Genomic DNA, 19,747 nt, shown 5'->3' with positions numbered 1-19,747 from the left:
ACACAAGTTTGTTATTGAACAATGTACTGAAGTAGTAAAGTGAAGTAAATTGTGTTTACCTGTCATCCTTAGGTTCATTTATGTAGTGGGTGACAGGTTTGCGCTTCTGTTTGTCCACATATTTACATTACATTGACCATAAATAATTTGATTTGGTGCTGGACCACCAACTTGAGGCACTCCTGCAAGTGTCCCGAGGCACCCCAGGGTGCCGCGGCGCACAATTTGGGAACCAACAATGCATTCACTACCATTATGCCACAACCACCTACAGCCCAAACCGTTGATGCCAAATTCAAGCTCTAATATCTTTGCTGCAGCAGAAATGAAATTTGTTAGGCCAAGCAAAGTTTTTCCAGTCTTCACTGCCCTGTGCCCACTGTAACCTCAGTTAACTGACATGAGTAGAATCCAATGTGATCTTTTGCTGCCATAGGCCCATCCACTTAAAGTTTTGTGCTGTTTATTCAGAGAAGCTCTTCTGCATACCAGTGTTGTAATGGGATGCAGTCATATTGCCGGCGGACGGGATGCCAGGCGTCAATGTACCGCTGCACGAATCCCGCCACTCGGCAATATGTCGACGCCGATATCCCGAAGAAGAACAGGATACTAACGTCGGTATCTGGAGCCGCTGGAATCCTGATCGTCCGGATGGGTAAGTAACTGCTCTGTCCCCGGGGAAGGGGGGTTAGCTTTAGCCACCCCCAGGGGGCGATTAGGGATAGGCACACCCCCGGGGAGGGCTAGGGTTAGGCTAGGGAAGGGGTGGTTAGGGTTAGGCACCACTGGGGGGAGGTTAGGGTTAGGCACCCCCTCCCACCGGGAGGGTTAGGTTTAGGGTGCGGGAAGGGGGGGTTAGGGTTAGGCACCACCGGGGGGGAGGCTAGGGTTAGGCACCCCTGGGGAGGTTAGGCACCAGCAAGGGAGGGATTCTGCACCATGCGGGCCTCCAGTGTCTGGATTTTCTCCTCTGACCTCTCATTAACAAGGCGTTCTCACCATCAGAACTGGCACTCATCGAATTACATGGTCACATTAGATCAAATTACCTTCAGATATGGATCAATTTCTGTAGTGGGCACCATAAATGATCATAGTATTCTGTGCATCGCTTATTGCTCACCTTCCTACATCGGCACCAGATATGGCTCAGTATATTTTGCCTGGCACTAGATATAGCTCAGTTGGCCAGCGGTTCAAATCCCGACAGCGGCAGCCCGGCAATGGTGAAAATCCTGATCGTTAATCAGGGTAAGTATCGCTAACCTTCCTCCCCCTAACCCTAACCTCCCCTCTAAGTGCCTAAATCTAACCCCCCCTTCCCCGCAGCCTAACCCTAAGTCTCCCTGGGGGATGCCTAACCCTAACCTCCCCTCGGGGATGCCTAACCCCCCATCCCCTAGCCTAACCCTCCTACGGGCTGCCTGAGCCTAAGTCCTCCCCCCCCCCGGGAGCCCCTAACCCAACCCCCCAACCGCAGCTGTTCACGCCTGTCACCCGGCTTACCTTCCATTGGGATGTCGGGCACCCGTCGTAGGTAAAATGACAGGCATCAGGATTTCGACGCCTGTCATTAGACCCTTGCCGGGATTAGACAGTCAGGATGCCTATGGTCGGCATTCGGACCGTTGGCATCCTGACTGCATACTGCTCAGTTATCATATTTAATATTTAAACTCTTCCATTTAACTTTTTCTTTGTGTATTTACTTATCACTGTATGATTGTGTTTTTCACATAAAATGCTATGACACGTCAATAAAGAATATGTTTGTATTGGAAGCAGTTTTCCCTAGCTAGGCAACATAAGATTTAGGCTACTCTAGAAAATAGTTTGATTATTTTTTTTTTTTGTAAGAACTACATTTAGTTACAGTACATTCTGGTCAAAACTACAGGCACAACCAAAAGGACTTGTATGTTAATGTTATAAGCATCATTTACATTCATAAATACTAGTTAAATGTAATTATTGTTCTCCACATATTAGCGCCAACAGTTCCTAATATACCCTATAGAAGTGTCCTAATGTCACAGGACATTTATGATGTGTGTGTACCTCCAGGCGCTGTATCTGTTGTTTCTGCTATCTTGTGGAACAAACCCAAAGAGCCGGAAATGTGTTTGCACACATACCTGTTTCCTAGATCCACCAAACCACATTACCAGACTGCCGGAGGAGACTCAAAAAGCACACCACTCGGACTGTGCAACCTAGACCTGGCTTCAAGCTCTCTCCCTCTGTGCCACGTCAGGGAGTTATATGCTGGGGATCTTAACAGTACAGGAGGTGGCCAGCACAAACCTGCTCCAATCCCTCCATCAAATAAATGATACCGTCAGCATGGCGCTCTGGAAGGAGTCAAGATATATTCTCTTTGCCTGTACAAGTGCAGTGCCTTGCTATAGCAACCTAGGGAAACAGAAAATTTGATATATTATTAATGCTTGGGTGTATTTCAGCAATTATGTGTGTTCATCTTTCATTGTAGTTTTCTCTTCTAGGTTCTGCTACCTCTCGAAAAGGTTTAAATGGTGCTTGTTCTGTACATGAATATACCGGATCCTTCATGGGACAGGGTGTGCGATACAAGATGACATCCGTCTGTGGCCATGTAATGAGCTTGGACTTCATAGGTATTGCTGACTCATGTTTACCTGGAATGCAGAATTCTGAAATACAATAAGATCACTTAAAATGCACTTACCAATCATCAATCAACATTAATAGCGACATTCGTGAACTATAGGCTCCGAAAATGGAGACAAACCTGTCAAAAAAATGTCTAAGTTACTGTTTAGCAACACTAAAAATATATTTCATTTTCTAATCATTCTCCTTTACACACTGCTGCACACACCTTTGGCTCCATTGATAGTGATCAGCTTGTCATACTCGCCTACAATCATGTTGATGCCTTTAATCAGAATTTGTCAGTATGTTAAAAACAGGAAAATCTGCTGTTACTTATTACCCCTTCAGGTGTACACTAGCTGCCACTCTAGATTACTATGGGCCGGATTCAATTAGCCGTGGTAATTTGCAGCGTGAGGAAAAGGGTGGTAGCCTCTGGCTTTTGTGCTTGAGGCCATCCAATTACAACTCCTTTTCCTTGTGCAGCAAAATTGCAGCTAATGCAAACATTTAGGTCCAGGATAAGTACCCAGAGCTGTGGGTTAACGTGTTTGCGGTACCTGCGGTAAGGGCACTTACCGCAGATTTCTATTCGATCCTCTGTCAGGCTCGAACAGAAATCCGCGTTAAGTGCATCCTGCATGGTGTAATTGAATAACACCGGCTCCTCCATTAGCCCGTGGTTAAATACTGCGGCTAATTGAATCCGGCCCTATAATAACTGCTGCATCGGCTTTTCTCTCATATGATAGAATCACTGGCATTACACAGGGAAATCCACTTAAATGTCTCTCATGTCAGTACCAGGGAGAGAAGGAAGGGAGTTTAAGATGTGATGCACGAGTCCCATTTAATCAGTAGGTTTTTATGTGTAGAAGTGAGCCATGTTTATAAATACAGTTTTTTCTTCATTAAAAGTAAATGATTCATTAAAAACAAGGGCCTATTTGAATGTCCTGGTTCCTCACTGCATACACAATGCCAGGTTTTACGAGGGACAGCAGTCAGTGAGAGCTCACAGTTTGACTTCTAATTACAATATTTGACACTGGTTGACTTACATGTCATATTTTTCACACTGTGATATAAAATCTGATCACAGTCAGAGTCATTAGTAAATGATGTTTCCCTTTCCTTGTCCTAGCTGAAAGAAATTATATCAAACACAACGTTCATTAATTTCGTTAGTTTGTGCATATGCAACTCTTTATATAACTTATTGAGCTCAGCACTTTCCCTGTATAGATGACAGAGTAACCACAGATAGCTATTATTTGTCTAATTTAGCAGTATGTTAGAATTAAAGCACGGTTCCAAGGTAATGTCTTCACTGCCTTGCTTCCCATACACCTCTCGGTACTCTAAGTGCAGGAAGCACAGGAAGAGGTTTAATGAGGTCGCTCAGCATGTAGCAGGGCCCTACATAAGGTCTTAATAAAAAAGGAAGGGGCAGATTTTTTCAGCCACGTGTTGCGTGTCTGCAGAGAAAAGGAGGCAGCAAGTAAGAATTAGTGCAGGGCAAAGATCTAATGGATGGGAGTGCCCTCTGCTGGCACCTCTAGGTTAGCTAGACGCTAGTTCATACTTCTACATCATCACTTTGGTGGAATAATGGAATAATGCAAAGTGTTTTGTTTCCAAACTGAGCTTTTTTTTAATTAGTGCTTTTAAGAATTTGGTTGTTTGCATAATATTTGTTTCATAAATGTGTCTTTATGTATTGCTCGGATATATTTTTTATATTTACATTCATAGTTGCCAATGTACTTATTTCATTTCCAGGGACAAGTGTATGCTGAGCAGTTGAATCTATGCACATCTGTTGTAATAGTGTATAGCTGGACCTTTCTGTAGGGTATCTGATCAGGTAGTCGACATTCAGAAGGTCGACAGGTTCTTAATGTTGACATGGACAATAGGTCGACAACCAATATGTTGATATACAATTAGTTTGACATGGTTAAAATGTTGTCATGTTCAGAATGTTTTTTTTGTCGTTGTTTAGGGTTATGAGTTAGGGCAGAGGTTCCCAAACACGGTCCTCAAGGCTCCCCAATAGTTCAGGTGTTACAGATATCCATGGCTGAGTACAGCTGGTTAAATCAAATTGACTGAGGTACTAATTAAGTCACCTGTGCTCAACCATGGATATCTCTGAAACCTGAACTGTTGGGGAGCCTTGAGGACAGTGTTTGGGAACCTCTGAGTTAGGGTAAGGCTAAAATAAGCAAAAAAAACCCCAACATGGCAACATGTTAAATGTCTACATTCTGAGCGTGTTGACATTTTAACCATGTTGACCTAATTGTATGTCAACATATTTGGTTGTCAACTTATTGTCCATATCGATATTCTGAATGTCAACAAGTCATACCACACCCTTCTGTAGTACAGCCCCTATTATATATTAACTGAACTTGGTGTTAGAATGTACTTCTTTATATTCTGTAACAATTCTCTTCAATACAAATTAACAAATAAGTCCCAGATTATAACAACAGAGTGTGGTTGGGAATTATAGTTGTTCAATATTGCAAAACAGACCAAATCTTTTTAAAGCTGCAACTGTCTCTGGAAACTACTGACCGTTAGCCACTATGTATAGTATATTAATATTTTCTGGTTTTTGCTGTTGCTTCAGATAATTGGATAATGAAAAACTTTGTTTAATGACCTGTATGCAGAAATTATTTCCATGTAATTGTGCATTTAAAACAAGTATTGATTTAATTACTATTTTATTTTAAAATCTTCTGATTACTTCTGTTGCACTACCGCATAATTGTGCACCATTCTTTAGTTTTCTGAAAAACACAAGGTCATGCATAAATAATGGAAAGACGAAGGCATATTACCTGTTATTGGTCATTGATATTTCTCCATTAGCAGCGGGAAACTCCTGATGGGTTATGGTTAACCCCTAAGAGACAGGACACCACCTGCTTTTGTAGAAATTAAGTGATAATGAATAGAGCCCATGCACTGGCAATTAGGAACACTGAGATAAAATCGTATCCTGTGTGGTCAGCATATCTTCAGTGCTTCTATACCTGCTATTGCCTTCCTCCATAGTGCTACCAGTCTCCAGACTTGATATTGACTGCCAAAGGAGCTTATACAGTGACCATTTCGTCCAGCCTTCCCAGGTCACACACTGGTATCAGCTGGGAGGAAACATCTTCTTCACCCCTTTGAACCCCCTTTTTCTAGATAGTGTTTTTGGTTTTTCTTTTCTTTTCTGGTCAGACTAGATCTTGTCATGTAAGGCTCATCTTCACTTTAGAGCGCAGAAGGGTAGTAAAAGTCTAGATTTTCATTCCCTTGGTGTGCTTGGGTTGTCCTCTTTTCAGAAATCTATGTCCATAACAAGGGGTTGTTTGTCCCCCAACATTGGTAATTTACAACCATTGCCAATAGTTTTGAGAATGACACATGTATTGGTATTTACAAAGTTTGCTGCTTCAGTGTTTTTAGACCTTTTTGTCAGATGTTACTATGGTATACTGAAGTAAAATTACAAGCATTCATAAGTGTCAAAGGTTTTTATTGACAATTACATTAAGTTTATGCAGAGAATCAATATTTGCAGGGTTGACCCTTCTTTTTCAAGACCTCTGCAATTCGCCCTGGCAAGCGGTCAATCAAATTCTGGGCCACATACTGACTGATGGCTGCCCATTCGTGCCTAATCAATGCTTGGAGTTTGTCAGAATTTGTGGGTTTTTGTTTGTCCACTCGCCTCTTGAGGATTAACCACAAGTTCTCAATGGGATTAAGGTCTGGGGAGTTTCCTGGCCATGGACCAAAAATTTCAATGTTTTGTTACCCGAGCCACATAGTTATCACTTTTGCCTTATGGCTAGGTGATCCATCATGCTGGAAAAGGCATTGGTCGTCACCAAACTGTTCTTAGATGGTTGGGAGAAGTTGCTCTTGGAGGATGTTTTGGTACCATTCTTTATTCATGGCTGTGTTCTTAGGCAAAATTGTGAGTGAGCCCACTCCCTTGGCTGAGAAGCAACACCACACTTAAATGATCTCAGGATGCTTCAGGGTTGCTCCCCAGACCTTAATCCCTTTTCTGGACATGGCGTCCTTTAATGACCACTTGGAGAAGAGGTTAGTCAGCAATTAGTCAAACCCTTGACGCTGTTTGCATGGCAGAAGGGTTTGTTATATCGGTGGAACAGCTCGTGGAGGCGTAACAAAATGGCATTCCCAATCAGAGCTGATGCCGCTTGCCCCTATTATCTTGAAAGCATTTGTCCTTCAAAAAGGACATAAACTTGAACCCCAAGATTGTTGTCCCCATCTGAACACTTGTGTGTCTACTCAGTTGGATGCAAGGGAAACATCTTGGTGCTGTACCACTCCATTTTAGACCCAGATCCACCTGATCGGGAACCCTATGAGGTGGCTTGGGAAGCTGATTTGTCCTCTCAGATTGATGACGAGGGATGGTCCACCATTAGATTACGAAGTGCCAAGGTTTCCATTAGTGTTGCCATATGGGAAACATGTTACGAAGTCTATACCAACTGATGAAAAAAAGTCTATACCAAATGATACTTGGTACCATCCAAGCTTCACGCTATATTCCCATCAGGGTATGGTTTATTACACATGGTAGTCCTGCCCTATCACTGGCCCATATTGGGACCATGTGTAGGACCTAATCTCCATGGTGATCGGTTCGAATACACCACGAGATTCTCCTAAATGCCCCCATCCAGTCAGTTGGAAAGCATCAGGGTAAACTATTGATACATATCTGAAATGCAGCAAAATCACTAATAGTCAATAATTGGAAGTCTCAAACAACACCCTCACTGACAGCCCTCCGAGCTTGTATCCACTTTGTATCTTCTATGGAATACATCACAAGTTTACAAAACAACTTTGTGACCTCCTTCCACCTTCTGTGGATCAAAAAATTGTGTCTCAACGTGTTTTTCTCTACAACTCCTCTTATTCCTTGGAAGGTCACTAGAAGATGCATGAGCTGTGAGGTGGTGTTGAGACAGAGGGTTAAGGAGAGCTGGGTTCTCTTTTTCTAGTGGTTAACACCCCCACTGGAAACCGGTACGCCTACTTACAACTCTATCCATAGGACCCATGATCAACCACAAGCACATTGTAGTGTTATGGCTATACCTGTAACCATTTAAAGGATACCTGAATAGTTCATTGTCCCCAATTAGCTCAGATGGTCCCTTTATATTCTACCTTTTAGATCAATCAAGTTTGGCATCTTCTGTGTGAATGTGCCTTCTTTCGACAGGGCTTAACAGAAATAACATGATTATTAACATAGCACCAGTATATACTGTTGTGCTTTACAATTGTGATGATTCCTAAGTGAAATAGCCTCTCTTACCCATGTCTCTCATACAGTTTGGAAATCCTATCTGACCTAGAGTCACTTTTTCCACTAAAGGTGTTTTGTATCTGTCGTTGGCTTGCAGGTGTTATGAAGCAGGAGCCATATTTGTCTCTCTCTCCCTATTGTGCAGACTATTACCTTGAGATCCTTCATTTTCTTCCACTGTGTTTTCTTACCTGGAAGGTCATGTTTCTCCAAGTTATTGTTTTTGCTAGGTTGGACTCCGTGCTGACCGTTCTTTCCTTTGTTTTCATGTTTTGTTTAAGTTTCATCACTCATTCATCCTGTTTGATCCTATTCGTAGGCCCATGGGAATGAATGCTCTCAGTCAGTCCACATTCTGCAATGCAGAGGTATGGATACATTTAACAGGCATTCTTTTAGTTTAAAATGGATTTTATAAGAGTCATGAAGAGACAATTGTTAGAATAATTTAGATTTGGTTAGCCTGTGACAAACAAATCAGATATTTATTGAGGTTTTAAGAATAGCAGTGTTTTATTTTGCCTGGGAATGAAAAGGTCCACTTTTGATTTCTGCTTGGACATTTTTATGCTGCCTGACTAGATAGCACTGTGTTGTGCATGGTTATATTTTTCAGCAGGTCAAGAGACAGCACTGCCCAACTTTCATTTCCTGTACTATCATGTTAACTGGTTTAAGGCTTGAAGTATTATCATACTCCCCTATTGTTACATCTCACCAATGCCCGTTTCAGGAAAATATAACAACTGGGATAAAGTGGACCCAGCAGAATTGTTCAGCAAAGCTCCTACAGAGAAGAAAGAGGCCAACCCTAAACTCAGCATGGTGAAGTTCTTACAGGTGGGTGACTCTGATGCCCATGTGCGATAGCCACATACTGCTTTTATCCGGTCAGAGACACAGGATTATGTGCTAGTAAGTCTAGTCACAGTCTGATTTAAAAATGGTTTATCATTAAGCACTTCTGTAACAGCAGTTGAAGTGTGTTGTATGTAGTGTGTCGCTGTTACACAGGAGCTTACAGCTTCTGCTTACATGACTGGTATTTAGCACATCCCTCTACTGTCTTTTGTGCAAAAGATACAGGCTACTTCTCTTTGATATTTAATTTACGGTTACCCGATAATTGTGGTCTTAATTTTCTTTTATTTGTGGTCATCATCATACAGTGAGACCCATCATATGCAGTGTACTCATCACAGTAAGAAAGTTTTAAGTGAAATATGTCCCAAATAATGCTGTTTCATTGGGGGTCTTTTTTAATAATATATTCTGTAGGGTGAACGGTTTATCACTTAATTTTTGTATTTATGTTTTTAAATGTACAGATTATAATGCCACCAATCTGCTGGCCGACTGTGTAAAAGAATACAAAGCCGAATGGCTCCCTAATAGACATGATAGTCCATTCTAAGGACATTCATGATTAAATACTTATACAATTGAATTTCTCCTATAAAATCCTGTAGACAAAGTGTTATAAAACTATTGAGTGCTAAGATGTTGATGTATCAAGCAGTGAAAAGAGTGGTAAAATGGACCAGTGGAGAAGTTACCTTTAGCAACCAATAGGCTTTGAGAAAGCATTTATAAAGTACATTCCATACAATGATAGGTAGAAGTTGATTGGTTGCTCTGGGCAACTCCTCCACTGGTCCTCTTCCCCACTCTTTTCACTGCTTGATACTTCAACCTCTTGGTTTGTATTATCAGTAGAGGTAGAACTGTTTATTATTTGTTTCTCCTGCTTTACCAGGTGGAAGGGCGTGGATGTGACTATGTCGTCTTGTGGCTGGACTGTGACAAGGAAGGAGAAAATATCTGTTTTGAGGTTAGTACTAGCCATGTGCTTAGCCCTTGCTGTTGGACAAAGGAATGTTTTAGGATGAGTAGAGGAAAGATGTATATCATGTCTTAATAAGAAGGTAAAAAAAGCCAGTAACTTTTATTATGCTCAAACAAATGTTATTAGATGAAACCAAAGCTCTTTCCTATAATTTCCTGTCCTGTGTTATACTTTAGGTACTGGATGCAGTACTGCCAGTGATGAATAGAACACATGGAGGCGATCGTACTATTTTCCGCACCAAGTTCAGCTCCATCACAGATACAGATATTATGAATGCTATGAACAGGCTGGGGGAGCCCAACAAGAATGAAGCACTGTCTGTGGATGCCAGACAGGAGCTGGACCTCAGGATTGGCTGTGCCTTCACCAGGTAATAATAATAATGATTTATGGCTACTTCTACTTTAAGGGAGCCTCTCGAATGTACTTCTCCAAAATGGTTGCATTAAATAATCTTCCTCCTCTGTGTAACAGCAAAATAATCTTAATATGTATTGTACATAGGGGCTGATTCAGAGATGTATGCCAATGGTTAGTGCATATCTCCCATTGTAGCTGCTCTGCCAGTGACTGACAGTTTGCTGCTGTTTCTGGGCAGGGAGGGGACGGCGATGGCCTCCGTTTCCCAAAACGGAGGCGTATTACCACCGTTGGGGAGGGTTTAGAGGCCAGGATCTCTGTCGGTTGACTGAAATTTCCTGACTTCTTTTGAGCAACTGTGATTGCCGGCTTGAGTGACCCCATGGTCACTCAGCCGGCAGAGGATCACATAGATGATCCGATGCTGCGTCCACGGATGCAGCTCAGATCAGTAATGCATGCAGAAGGCAGGACAGCTGCTGCATCACCATATTAGTGCTATGGCAGCTGCTAACCTGAATCACCACTATAATTTGAAAATATCTTCATCCTGATGTTTGTTTATTTTACATAGGTTTCAGACAAAGTATTTTCAAGGCAAATATGGCAACCTGGACAGTTCACTAATATCATTTGGCCCCTGCCAGACACCCACATTGGGATTCTGTGTGGAGAGGCATGATAAGATCCAGTCCTTCAAGCCTGAAACCTACTGGGTCCTTCAAGTCAAGGTCTGTAATTAACAAATGTCAGTGAATTATATCAGCTAGATCATTTATTTTTTGTATGAATTATGGTATCATTGCAATATTATGATTAGTGCTAGTCTCTCTGATGAATGTTCCTAAGTTATAAATGTAATTTCCTGCTTCTTGCTGGGATTAGTTTCTGTGTTTTATATTTACAATTCTCCAAGTTATATATTTTCTCTTGTTTAGGTGAGTCGCAACCAAGAGCATCCTCTTAATCTGGATTGGGATCGTGTGCGGGTATTTGACAGAGAAATAGCTCAGATGTTCCTAAACATCACAAAGACAAGCAGGGAGGCTAAGGTAACATTACCAATTCCCAACTATTTTCCATAAAACATAAATATGACAGATTGCAATGTGTAATCTACCCTATGCTTTTTACCCATTTATGCATTCCACACAGGCTTGCTTACAAATTGGCCTGGATAAGGGAAACTTTAATTTAAATTCATACAATGTGTATTACATACATTTGTTTTTCATGCATATGATTGAGTGTATTCCATGCTTTTTTACAAAATAGAACAACTTTCACCCCCTTTTGCCGCCATTTTCATGGCTTCTTATCATTAACGTTTTTGGAGAAAGTCACAATATGCTGTGGAAGGATCTTGTTATACTGTAGATCAGTGGTCTCCAACCTGTAGCTCGCGAGCTTACCGGTAGCTTGCGGTCTTAATTTTGGTAGCTCACCTAGCTGCAGTACTGCAGAGTCAACTAGGAGGAAGTGACCTTGTGCTCCCCTGTGGCATCTACGCCATGAGTGGAGCCACAGGGAAGCATGTCAGGTGATTGCCACAGCCTCTACAGCAATCACCTGACGTGCTTCCCTGTGGTTTCATCCACGGCTCTACGCTACAGTGGAGCGAGTGACTCCCGCACAGCCCTGCCAGAAAATCAAACGGCAGCTTTGCCTATATCTTTTGCTCCTCTTCTGCACATACCTCCTTGGAGCCGGTGTTAACAGTGAAATGTGCCTGTTCTTAAACTTTATTTACAAACTACAACAATATCAATTGTTCAGTTATTAGCCAGATTTTTTTGTGAAGTCATTTGTTAAACTATGTAGTTCTGCATTTATATTTCAATTACAACTTGTTTCCATTGCCCAGGTGGGGTGTGGATTAACAGATAGCCAGTAAAAAGGTTGACAGTGTCTAGGTAGACACCAGTGGCCAAATGTAATAGGGTGAGAGGTTAGAAAATGTGAGAGAAAACTCTCACATTTTTAAACTCAGCCAATGTAATAAAGTCACAGAACATGCACACTTGCTTGTTTTTCAGACTCAAAAACTCTCAAGATTTAAACTCTCATCCAGATGTTTCCTGTATTGGAAATAAAACTCGATCAATGTATTTGAGAGTTTTACTCCTAAACCTTCATATTTTCTAAACTCTCACCCTATTACATTTGGCCCCAGATGTTAGACAGTCAATAGATCGACAGGGACAAAATGTCGACACACTAAAGGTCGACAGGTACAACTGGTCGATATGAAAATGGTCAACACAAAATTGGTTCGATACATGATTTTTATTAATATTATTTTTTAGCCCTAATCTTCACCCTAACCCTTGCTCCTGCTGCCTAACCATAACCGTTGTGGTAGGAGCAAGACCCCAACTGTCCCTTCTAGTGCCTAACCCTCCCTTCTGGTGCCTAACCATAACCGTCGGGGTAAGTGCCTAACCCTAAACCTAAAAAACTTGAAAAAATCATGTCGACCAATTTTGTGTCGACTATTTTCATGTTGACCTTTTGATCCCGTCGACCATTTGTACCTGTCGACGTTTAGTGTGTTGACCTTTTGACCCTGGTTTTACATTTTATTTTCAATGGACATAGGTAAACAAATATGTTATAAAGACAACGTGCAAAGTAAAATGTCCACTTTGTATTCAAACACAGATCTGATTTCCATTTGAGTTAACTTTCCTACGGTGGTTAGATCATATACCCAAATGCATAGGAATTGCAGACTTAAATATCTATTATATCATTTGGTACATACTCAATGGGTGTAGCTACTACTTCTTGGTCACTTTTAGAAAGAAAAAAGCATGTGTGGCCTTGCCGTTCAGACTCATTTTATTATTTTTATTAGGTTCGTCTAACGCCGTGTGGCTGTTTAATCTTGTTTCTGTTTTCATTTCTTGGGTTGTTCACTTTTGTGCTACTTACTCTGTCATTATATAAGCTCAAACAAAATTAAAAAATAAATATCTATTAGTTTACAGATTAGTTTACTACTTAATGGGCTACTATGTAGTTTGTATTTTGCTCTGTGCAGTGAAACCATTTATAACCTGCTCCAACATCTGCACACTGCTAAACCTGTACTTCTCAAAAACATGTTTTTATCTTGTGTAGGTATTGCGCACTTATGCTTCATAATGAGTATCTTGCCTACAGGTGGAATCTGTCAGCAAGAAGGAGAAGGCCAAGCAGAGACCCCAGGCATTAAATACAGTGGAAATGTTGCGTGTAGCCAGTTCGGCTTTGGGTATGTTCTATAAATGTGTGTCATAGCAGCAATGACAAAGCTTATTTTGTGTGTTCTAGTACAAAATAAGAGTTCACGCATTGGAAGATGTGGTTACATATGTCAGATGCTTGGAACCACATTTCTGCTTATTAGTGAAGAAGTGGATTAGGGAGGTCAAGTACCAGGTCATAACACCTAAACAATAGTTGGTGCAATTGTAAAATTATGTAGTAGTATTGAATCCCATAAATATCCCAAACCATAACAAACCTTACCATATTTATTATCTTTTATTATCAGTTATTTATATAGCGCACACATATTCCGCAGCGCTTTACAGAGAATATTTGGCCATTCACATCTGTCCCTGCCCCAGTGGAGCTTACATTCTATATTCCCTACATACATACACACTAGGGGTAATTTTGTTGGGAACCAATTAACCTACCAGTATATTTTTGGAGTGTGGGAGGAAACCGGAGTACCCGTAGGAAACCCACGCAAAATATACAAACTCCACACACAGCTAGGGCCGTAGCTAGAATCGAACCCACGACCATAGCGCTGTGAGGCAGTAATGCTAACCATGACACCGTCTGTACTGCCCCTCCATATCCTTTTGTTTTTTTAATGGTCTATAGTAGTCTGTCTCACATTGCTTAGTACATTTGGGAAAGGATTGTAGAATGTGGAGCCTCTGCTTATCACACTATCATTTTATTTCAGGAATGGGCCCTCAGCATACTATGCAGATTGCAGAACGACTATACACCCAGGGTTACATCAGTTATCCCCGCACAGAGACCACTCACTACCCTGAGAATTTTGACCTGAAGGGGACCCTGAGGCAGCAGGCCAACAATCCATTCTGGGCTGAGACAGTGAGTGAAGGAGCTCTAGTTGTTGCTTCACATGGATATTGGAGCAGCATTGCTTGTTTCTATTTGACACCTTACTGTAATATTGTAGCAGAGCACTATACAATATTTAAGGCTGTTGTTGTCATCACCATATGGGAAGCCGACGAACGGAATCCCGACCGTCGGCTTCCCGACTGTCTAATCCCGGCAAGGGGTTAAATGACAGGCGTTGAAATCCCGACGCCTGTCAGTTTACCTACGCCAAGAGCCTGACACCCGGCTTACCGATCAAAGGTAAGCCGGGCGCGGACAGCCACGGGGGGGGGGGGGGGGTTAGCTTTAGGGTTCCCTGTGGGGACTTAGGGGTTTATTTATCAAGCAGTGAAAAACTTAGTGAAGCGGACCAGTGGAGAAGTTACCCATGGCAACCAATCAGCTTTGAAGTAACATTTATTAAGTACAGTCTATAAAATAATTGGTAGGAGCTGATTGGTTGCCATGGGCAACTTCTCCACGGGTCTACTTCACTAAGTTTTTCACTGCTTGATAAATAAACCCCTTAGTGTTAGGTACCTCCCCGGGGGTGTAGGGTTAGGCTAGGGGAAAGGAGGGTTAGGCACCCCCCCCGGGAGACTAGGTTTAGGCTAGGGGAAGGGGGGTTTAGGCACCCCTTGGGGGACTTAGGTTTCGGCGGCGGGGAAGGGGGGATTAGGGTTAGACACCCCCGGGGGGAGGTTAGGGTTAGGCACCCCTCGGGGGACTTAGGGTTAGGCACTTGGGGGGGGAGTTTAGGGTTAGGCACCCCCACGGGAGGGTTAGGGGGCAGAATAAGGTAGGAAATACTTACCTTGGGACGATAGGGATTTTCACTGCTGCCGGGATGCCGCTGACAGGATTTGAACCGCCGACCATGCATCCGGCGGTCAATCATACTGAATCCCAATATACTGTAGGTGCATTGCGTTATAAAGCAGATGATATTACAGTATATCAGTTTTGTATAGGATGGAATTTGTATGAAGCCAATTATATAGTCCCATACAATATGTTTGATTTATGTATGTATACGAGTGGGATAATATTGGGATGTTATGTGTAAAGGTTTTTTTTGGGAGTTACAAATGAAGCTGATGTCAGAATGATTTGCAGAAACATCTAATGCACAAGACTCCCCTATTTCATGTCACCTGAATGATCCTGTATTCACAGATCTTGAATACTGCATTATTTGCATTTATTTCAGGTTAAAGCTTTACTTGCTGAAGGTATTAACCGTCCCAGAAAAGGAACAGATTCTGGAGATCACCCACCGATTACCCCCATGCATTCAGCAACGGAGGCAGAGCTTGGTAAGTTGTCACATTGACAAAATAGTGTCTACTGTAGTCGGAAATGGCGTACTACACCCTCCAGTGCGTGGCGTCACTGGGGTCGGTGGCACCCAAATGTCGTCAATAGACTGCCTTACGCGTGCCAGAAAAAGGGGGGTTGGTATTGTGACAAGGGCGCGTGGCTTCATGGCACAATATTGAGATATTCTAGCCTTCGAGCCACTTGAGCACTCAGGTATTCCTGATTGTTTTAGCACCAGGTGAATAGTGAAGGGTGAAACTTAGCAACTCTTGCTGCATAGTTCTGGGATAAGTTGGAGAAAGCTTTACTGTTGCTCTCTCATTGCTTGTGCAAAAAGCTCGATACAACAGGTGTTTCTGATAGAAGAGAATGCTGGTATTCTCCATAACTGCATCCTCCCACTTTAATTCAACAATACAATGTATAAAAATGGTGGTAGAAGGCCTTCACTCTCTGTCCCCATGGACGATTCTTTTGCCACATGGGTGGCTGAAGATGACTTGCATGACAACCATAAAGCCCTGTTTGATGGTAAAGTGGCAGGTTGTGTTAGAGGATTGGGATAGAGAGCAGTATGTTTTCCTCATCTATGTCATTCTCACTGTCAAGTCTGTGGCATATGTAAGTGCTCAAAGTGTGAGCCAGCAGTCAACATGCCATGGAAGAGATCATTGTAATCATGAAATAGACAGAGAGAAGTGTCCCAGGTCTGTCAGATGTTTTTATGCCAATGGTGGGGAATTTAGAAGGAGACAGTGTATGGGCGAGTCTACTTTTAACTTGGAAGTTTGTCAATAACATTTACAAGTCTGTGGAACTCCTGAAGTGGGTCTTAGGCTTTGATGCTGAATCACAAATTTCCCCTGTTTTACTCCAGGACCTGTAATCCAGGGTATCTGACAGATGCACTTACATGTATTTGGAATTTGTAGTTTGTTGGTGTATCTTCTCCCTCAATTTCCACTTCATCCAAGAGTGCTCAGAAAGGTTTGACAAAGAGGGGTTAGAGCTCTTCTAATTGTTCAAGGGGCATGACATACTGACTTTGTAAACCTGTTGATAGTATTCACTTAGCTACTTCCACTAAGACCAAGCATTACCCCTTTCACACAAGAACCCCAGCTTTAACCCGGCTTGGAAACCTGGAAACTGAACATGGGTTGAAGCCCAGGATTTCAGTACTTACCCCCTTTCACACCTGGGTGATGGACCTAGGTTATTCTCAAGTTGTCACCCTTCATATCGGACCCAGATCTTTCAGCTAACAGTGGACGCTTTTCTCTAGCATAAATCAGTAGAATATTTAATAAAATCCAAAGATTTATAGAGTATGCTTAGCTATGCCTAGACATTAACTTACCTTCTATTGAGCTTTTAAGTTTATTAGATAAACTCCTGACCTTGAATATTTTATATTTCCATACAAAGCACTTCCTTACATCCTCATTGATCCTCCCTTGTTCACAAAAAAATAAAATGTAAAGTCTTTGTGAGTTGTTGCCCAGGGGAAGAAGTGCTATATTATTGGTGTCCTCACACCTGTCAGGAGTGACATTCTAGCTCCTTTCTCTGGAATGTGAATACATTTTTTTTCGAAACCCCAAAGGCATGTCTTAATACGCACTGCTGTCCTACAAACTTTTAACTGTATGGTAACTGACACCAAGCTGCTAAGTAGACTCGGTAAAATTGTCTGGCCTAATTTTTTATTTTACTTTTAACTTGTATCCCTTTTAGATATGATTGCAATGTAGAGATTGAATTGCTTTTTGTTGATGAATGTTTTTACTGGCAACGCTACATCATAAATTATACCTGTTTTTACTATTTCTTTTGTTTCTTCCTCGTACTTTTCTATTTTTTTTTTTAAGTTTTTCATCCCTTGGGGGTCTATTCATGTCGCAGTGAAAATCCCTTTTTCAGTGACAACAGGACTTTTCACTGCTTCACCCTATTCAGAGAAGGGGTTAGGGGTCTATTTACTAAGCAGTGTTAGGAGACAGAGTGAAAAGTGATAAGGTGCCAGCCAATCAGCTCCTAACTGTCATTTTTCAAACACAGCCTGTGAGATGACAGTTGGGAGCTGATTGGCTGGCACCTTATCACAGACTTATCACTTTTCACTCTGCCTCCTAACACTTCTTAGTAAATAGACCCCTTAGTGTGGAGAAATCTCAGAATTCCCCAGCTGTGCCCCTGATTAGTGTACACATTTCTTCCCTATACAGTAATATGGGGAGAGTGATTCAGAGAAGCACAGAATGCTTTCCATTTCTCTTCTCAATAAAAATTTTTCCAAAAGAGGATGGCGTAACGAGCCTCCTGATGGAAGTAAAGACTGCTGTCTTCGTGCCTTTTCCCCTGTTCTCTCCGCTCCCTTCTGGGACACTGGCCAATCAGAGGTGCCTGGGCTACTCCGCACAGAGAAGCAGTGATGTCTATCTTCCTTCTTCCCCTAGGGTGTCAAACTCATGGCCCTCGAACTGCTGTAGGACTACATATCCCAGCATGCCCTGCCACAGTTTTAGCATGCCCTAATAGCAAATCTGTGGCAGTGCATGCTGGGATGTGTGGTTCCACTGCAGCTGGATGGCCACGAGTTTGACACCACTGCACTATATAAATGGGACTCAGGTCACAACAGACTGCCAACGGCACCAGTCTCCCAAAATGTCTTTCTTCGCAGTGCTTCCCATGATCGTAGAGGGGCCATTTTCCAGAGGACAGGTACGTTTTAGTGAATAGCTACATAACACTACTATATATTGCATCGATCTAATGCAATACATAGTTGCAATTACCGGTAGCCATTTCAGTTTCTACATGAATAGATCCCCTTAAATTGTAGTTTTGGGAAACTTTAAATGAACAGTTAAAAGCCCCCATAAATTACAGTTTTGACTTCCTTGAACTCTACTGTTTAGGAGCCTATAAGCAGGGTGACCATTTATATCTTGTATTTGCTGGGTATGTCCCATATTTTCCTGATTTTACACCCATCCTGAGTCAAACTAGCGCTGCATTTTTTACATTTTTGTATGCTTCCATTTCTTATTTTGCATAATGTCACATTCCCATGCTTTGTAGCTGCTCTTCAATCTTGTACTCTCAGAAATATGGTCACCCTGCCTAGAAATTGTATTACACATATATGTATATTTCATTTAGCATACAATGTAGAGAAATTCAAAGATTAGCCTTTGTCGTCTTCTCCGAGTCACTTTTTCGGTCTATTTATCTAATACTGTTTATTTTCTCCCAAGGTGGTGATGCATGGCGGCTGTATGAATATATAACTCGACATTTCATTGCTACAATAAGTCATGACTGCAAATATCTTCAAACAAGTATTGCTTTCAGTGTGGGCCGTGAACGGTTCACAACCACCTGCAAGGAGGTGATATCTGCTGGTGAGTTAGCTGCATGAATATGTGTGTTCTGTTGTGAGTAGCCCTAATATTGGAACTAGGCAACTATGAGCCATATTCAATTACAGGTGAAAAGTCGGAAGTTTTCGCCTGGCCTGTTTTTCGCCTCATTCGCCTGTTTCATAGGCGAATTCATTCCGTGCGCGTCCCCACTTTTCGCCTAATTCAATTGCAAAACAGGTGAAAACGGAAATAGGCGAATGCGGAACAGGCGAAAAGTACTGAAAGAATTGGGGAAATCACTCTGTACCCCAGAAAGAGATGTACTAACATAGGAAATCAATATAGATGTTGACTAACAGCCCTAATAAAGCTATTTTGGGTACTTTAGTTGTGTAAATTGCTTGCTATTAGCGTCTTTGTATAAGTGGTGAAGAATGGCATAAAGCTGTATTTTTTGGTGCAAATAAGTAGTCCTGTCAAATTTGTACATGAAAATGGGTGCTAGCATGTTTTTATGTCTCTAAAGTGAAGTTTTTAAAAACGTGAAAAATCCACCTGCTGCATGCACCTGCAATCCCAAAAACACCTGACCCATACTTACAGTCCCCCAAGGAGCCTATTTGGTTAGTTTGTATGCTTGTCCGCACACTTTTTACATTTTCACTCAAAAAATTACATATATTTTTTGGGGTGTTCTTAGGTTTTTGTTTA

General features: G+C 41.8%; 1 protein-coding gene across 1 annotated transcript in view; it reads left to right on the top strand.

Moving 5' to 3' along the window:
• TOP3B (DNA topoisomerase III beta) overlaps positions 1-19,747 on the top strand; it is a 64,506-nt gene that overhangs the window by 10,890 nt on the left and 33,869 nt on the right. Inside the window, exons 3-12 of the mRNA XM_088477829.1 lie at positions 2,508-2,639; positions 8,739-8,845; positions 9,762-9,836; positions 10,028-10,224; positions 10,789-10,945; positions 11,153-11,266; positions 13,380-13,470; positions 14,179-14,333; positions 15,556-15,661; positions 18,929-19,075. Coding sequence (XP_088333955.1) covers positions 2,508-2,639; positions 8,739-8,845; positions 9,762-9,836; positions 10,028-10,224; positions 10,789-10,945; positions 11,153-11,266; positions 13,380-13,470; positions 14,179-14,333; positions 15,556-15,661; positions 18,929-19,075 — 1,281 coding nt within the window. The remainder of the gene's footprint in view (positions 1-2,507; positions 2,640-8,738; positions 8,846-9,761; positions 9,837-10,027; positions 10,225-10,788; positions 10,946-11,152; positions 11,267-13,379; positions 13,471-14,178; positions 14,334-15,555; positions 15,662-18,928; positions 19,076-19,747) is intronic.

The sequence above is a fragment of the Taudactylus pleione genome, unplaced genomic scaffold, assembly GCF_031769625.1.
Source record: "Taudactylus pleione unplaced genomic scaffold, aTauple2 ptg000205l, whole genome shotgun sequence".
Lineage (NCBI taxonomy): Eukaryota > Metazoa > Chordata > Amphibia > Anura > Myobatrachidae > Taudactylus > Taudactylus pleione.
The sequence above is the reverse complement of the archived record's forward strand: the minus strand, read 5'-3'. Positions and strand labels throughout refer to the sequence as shown.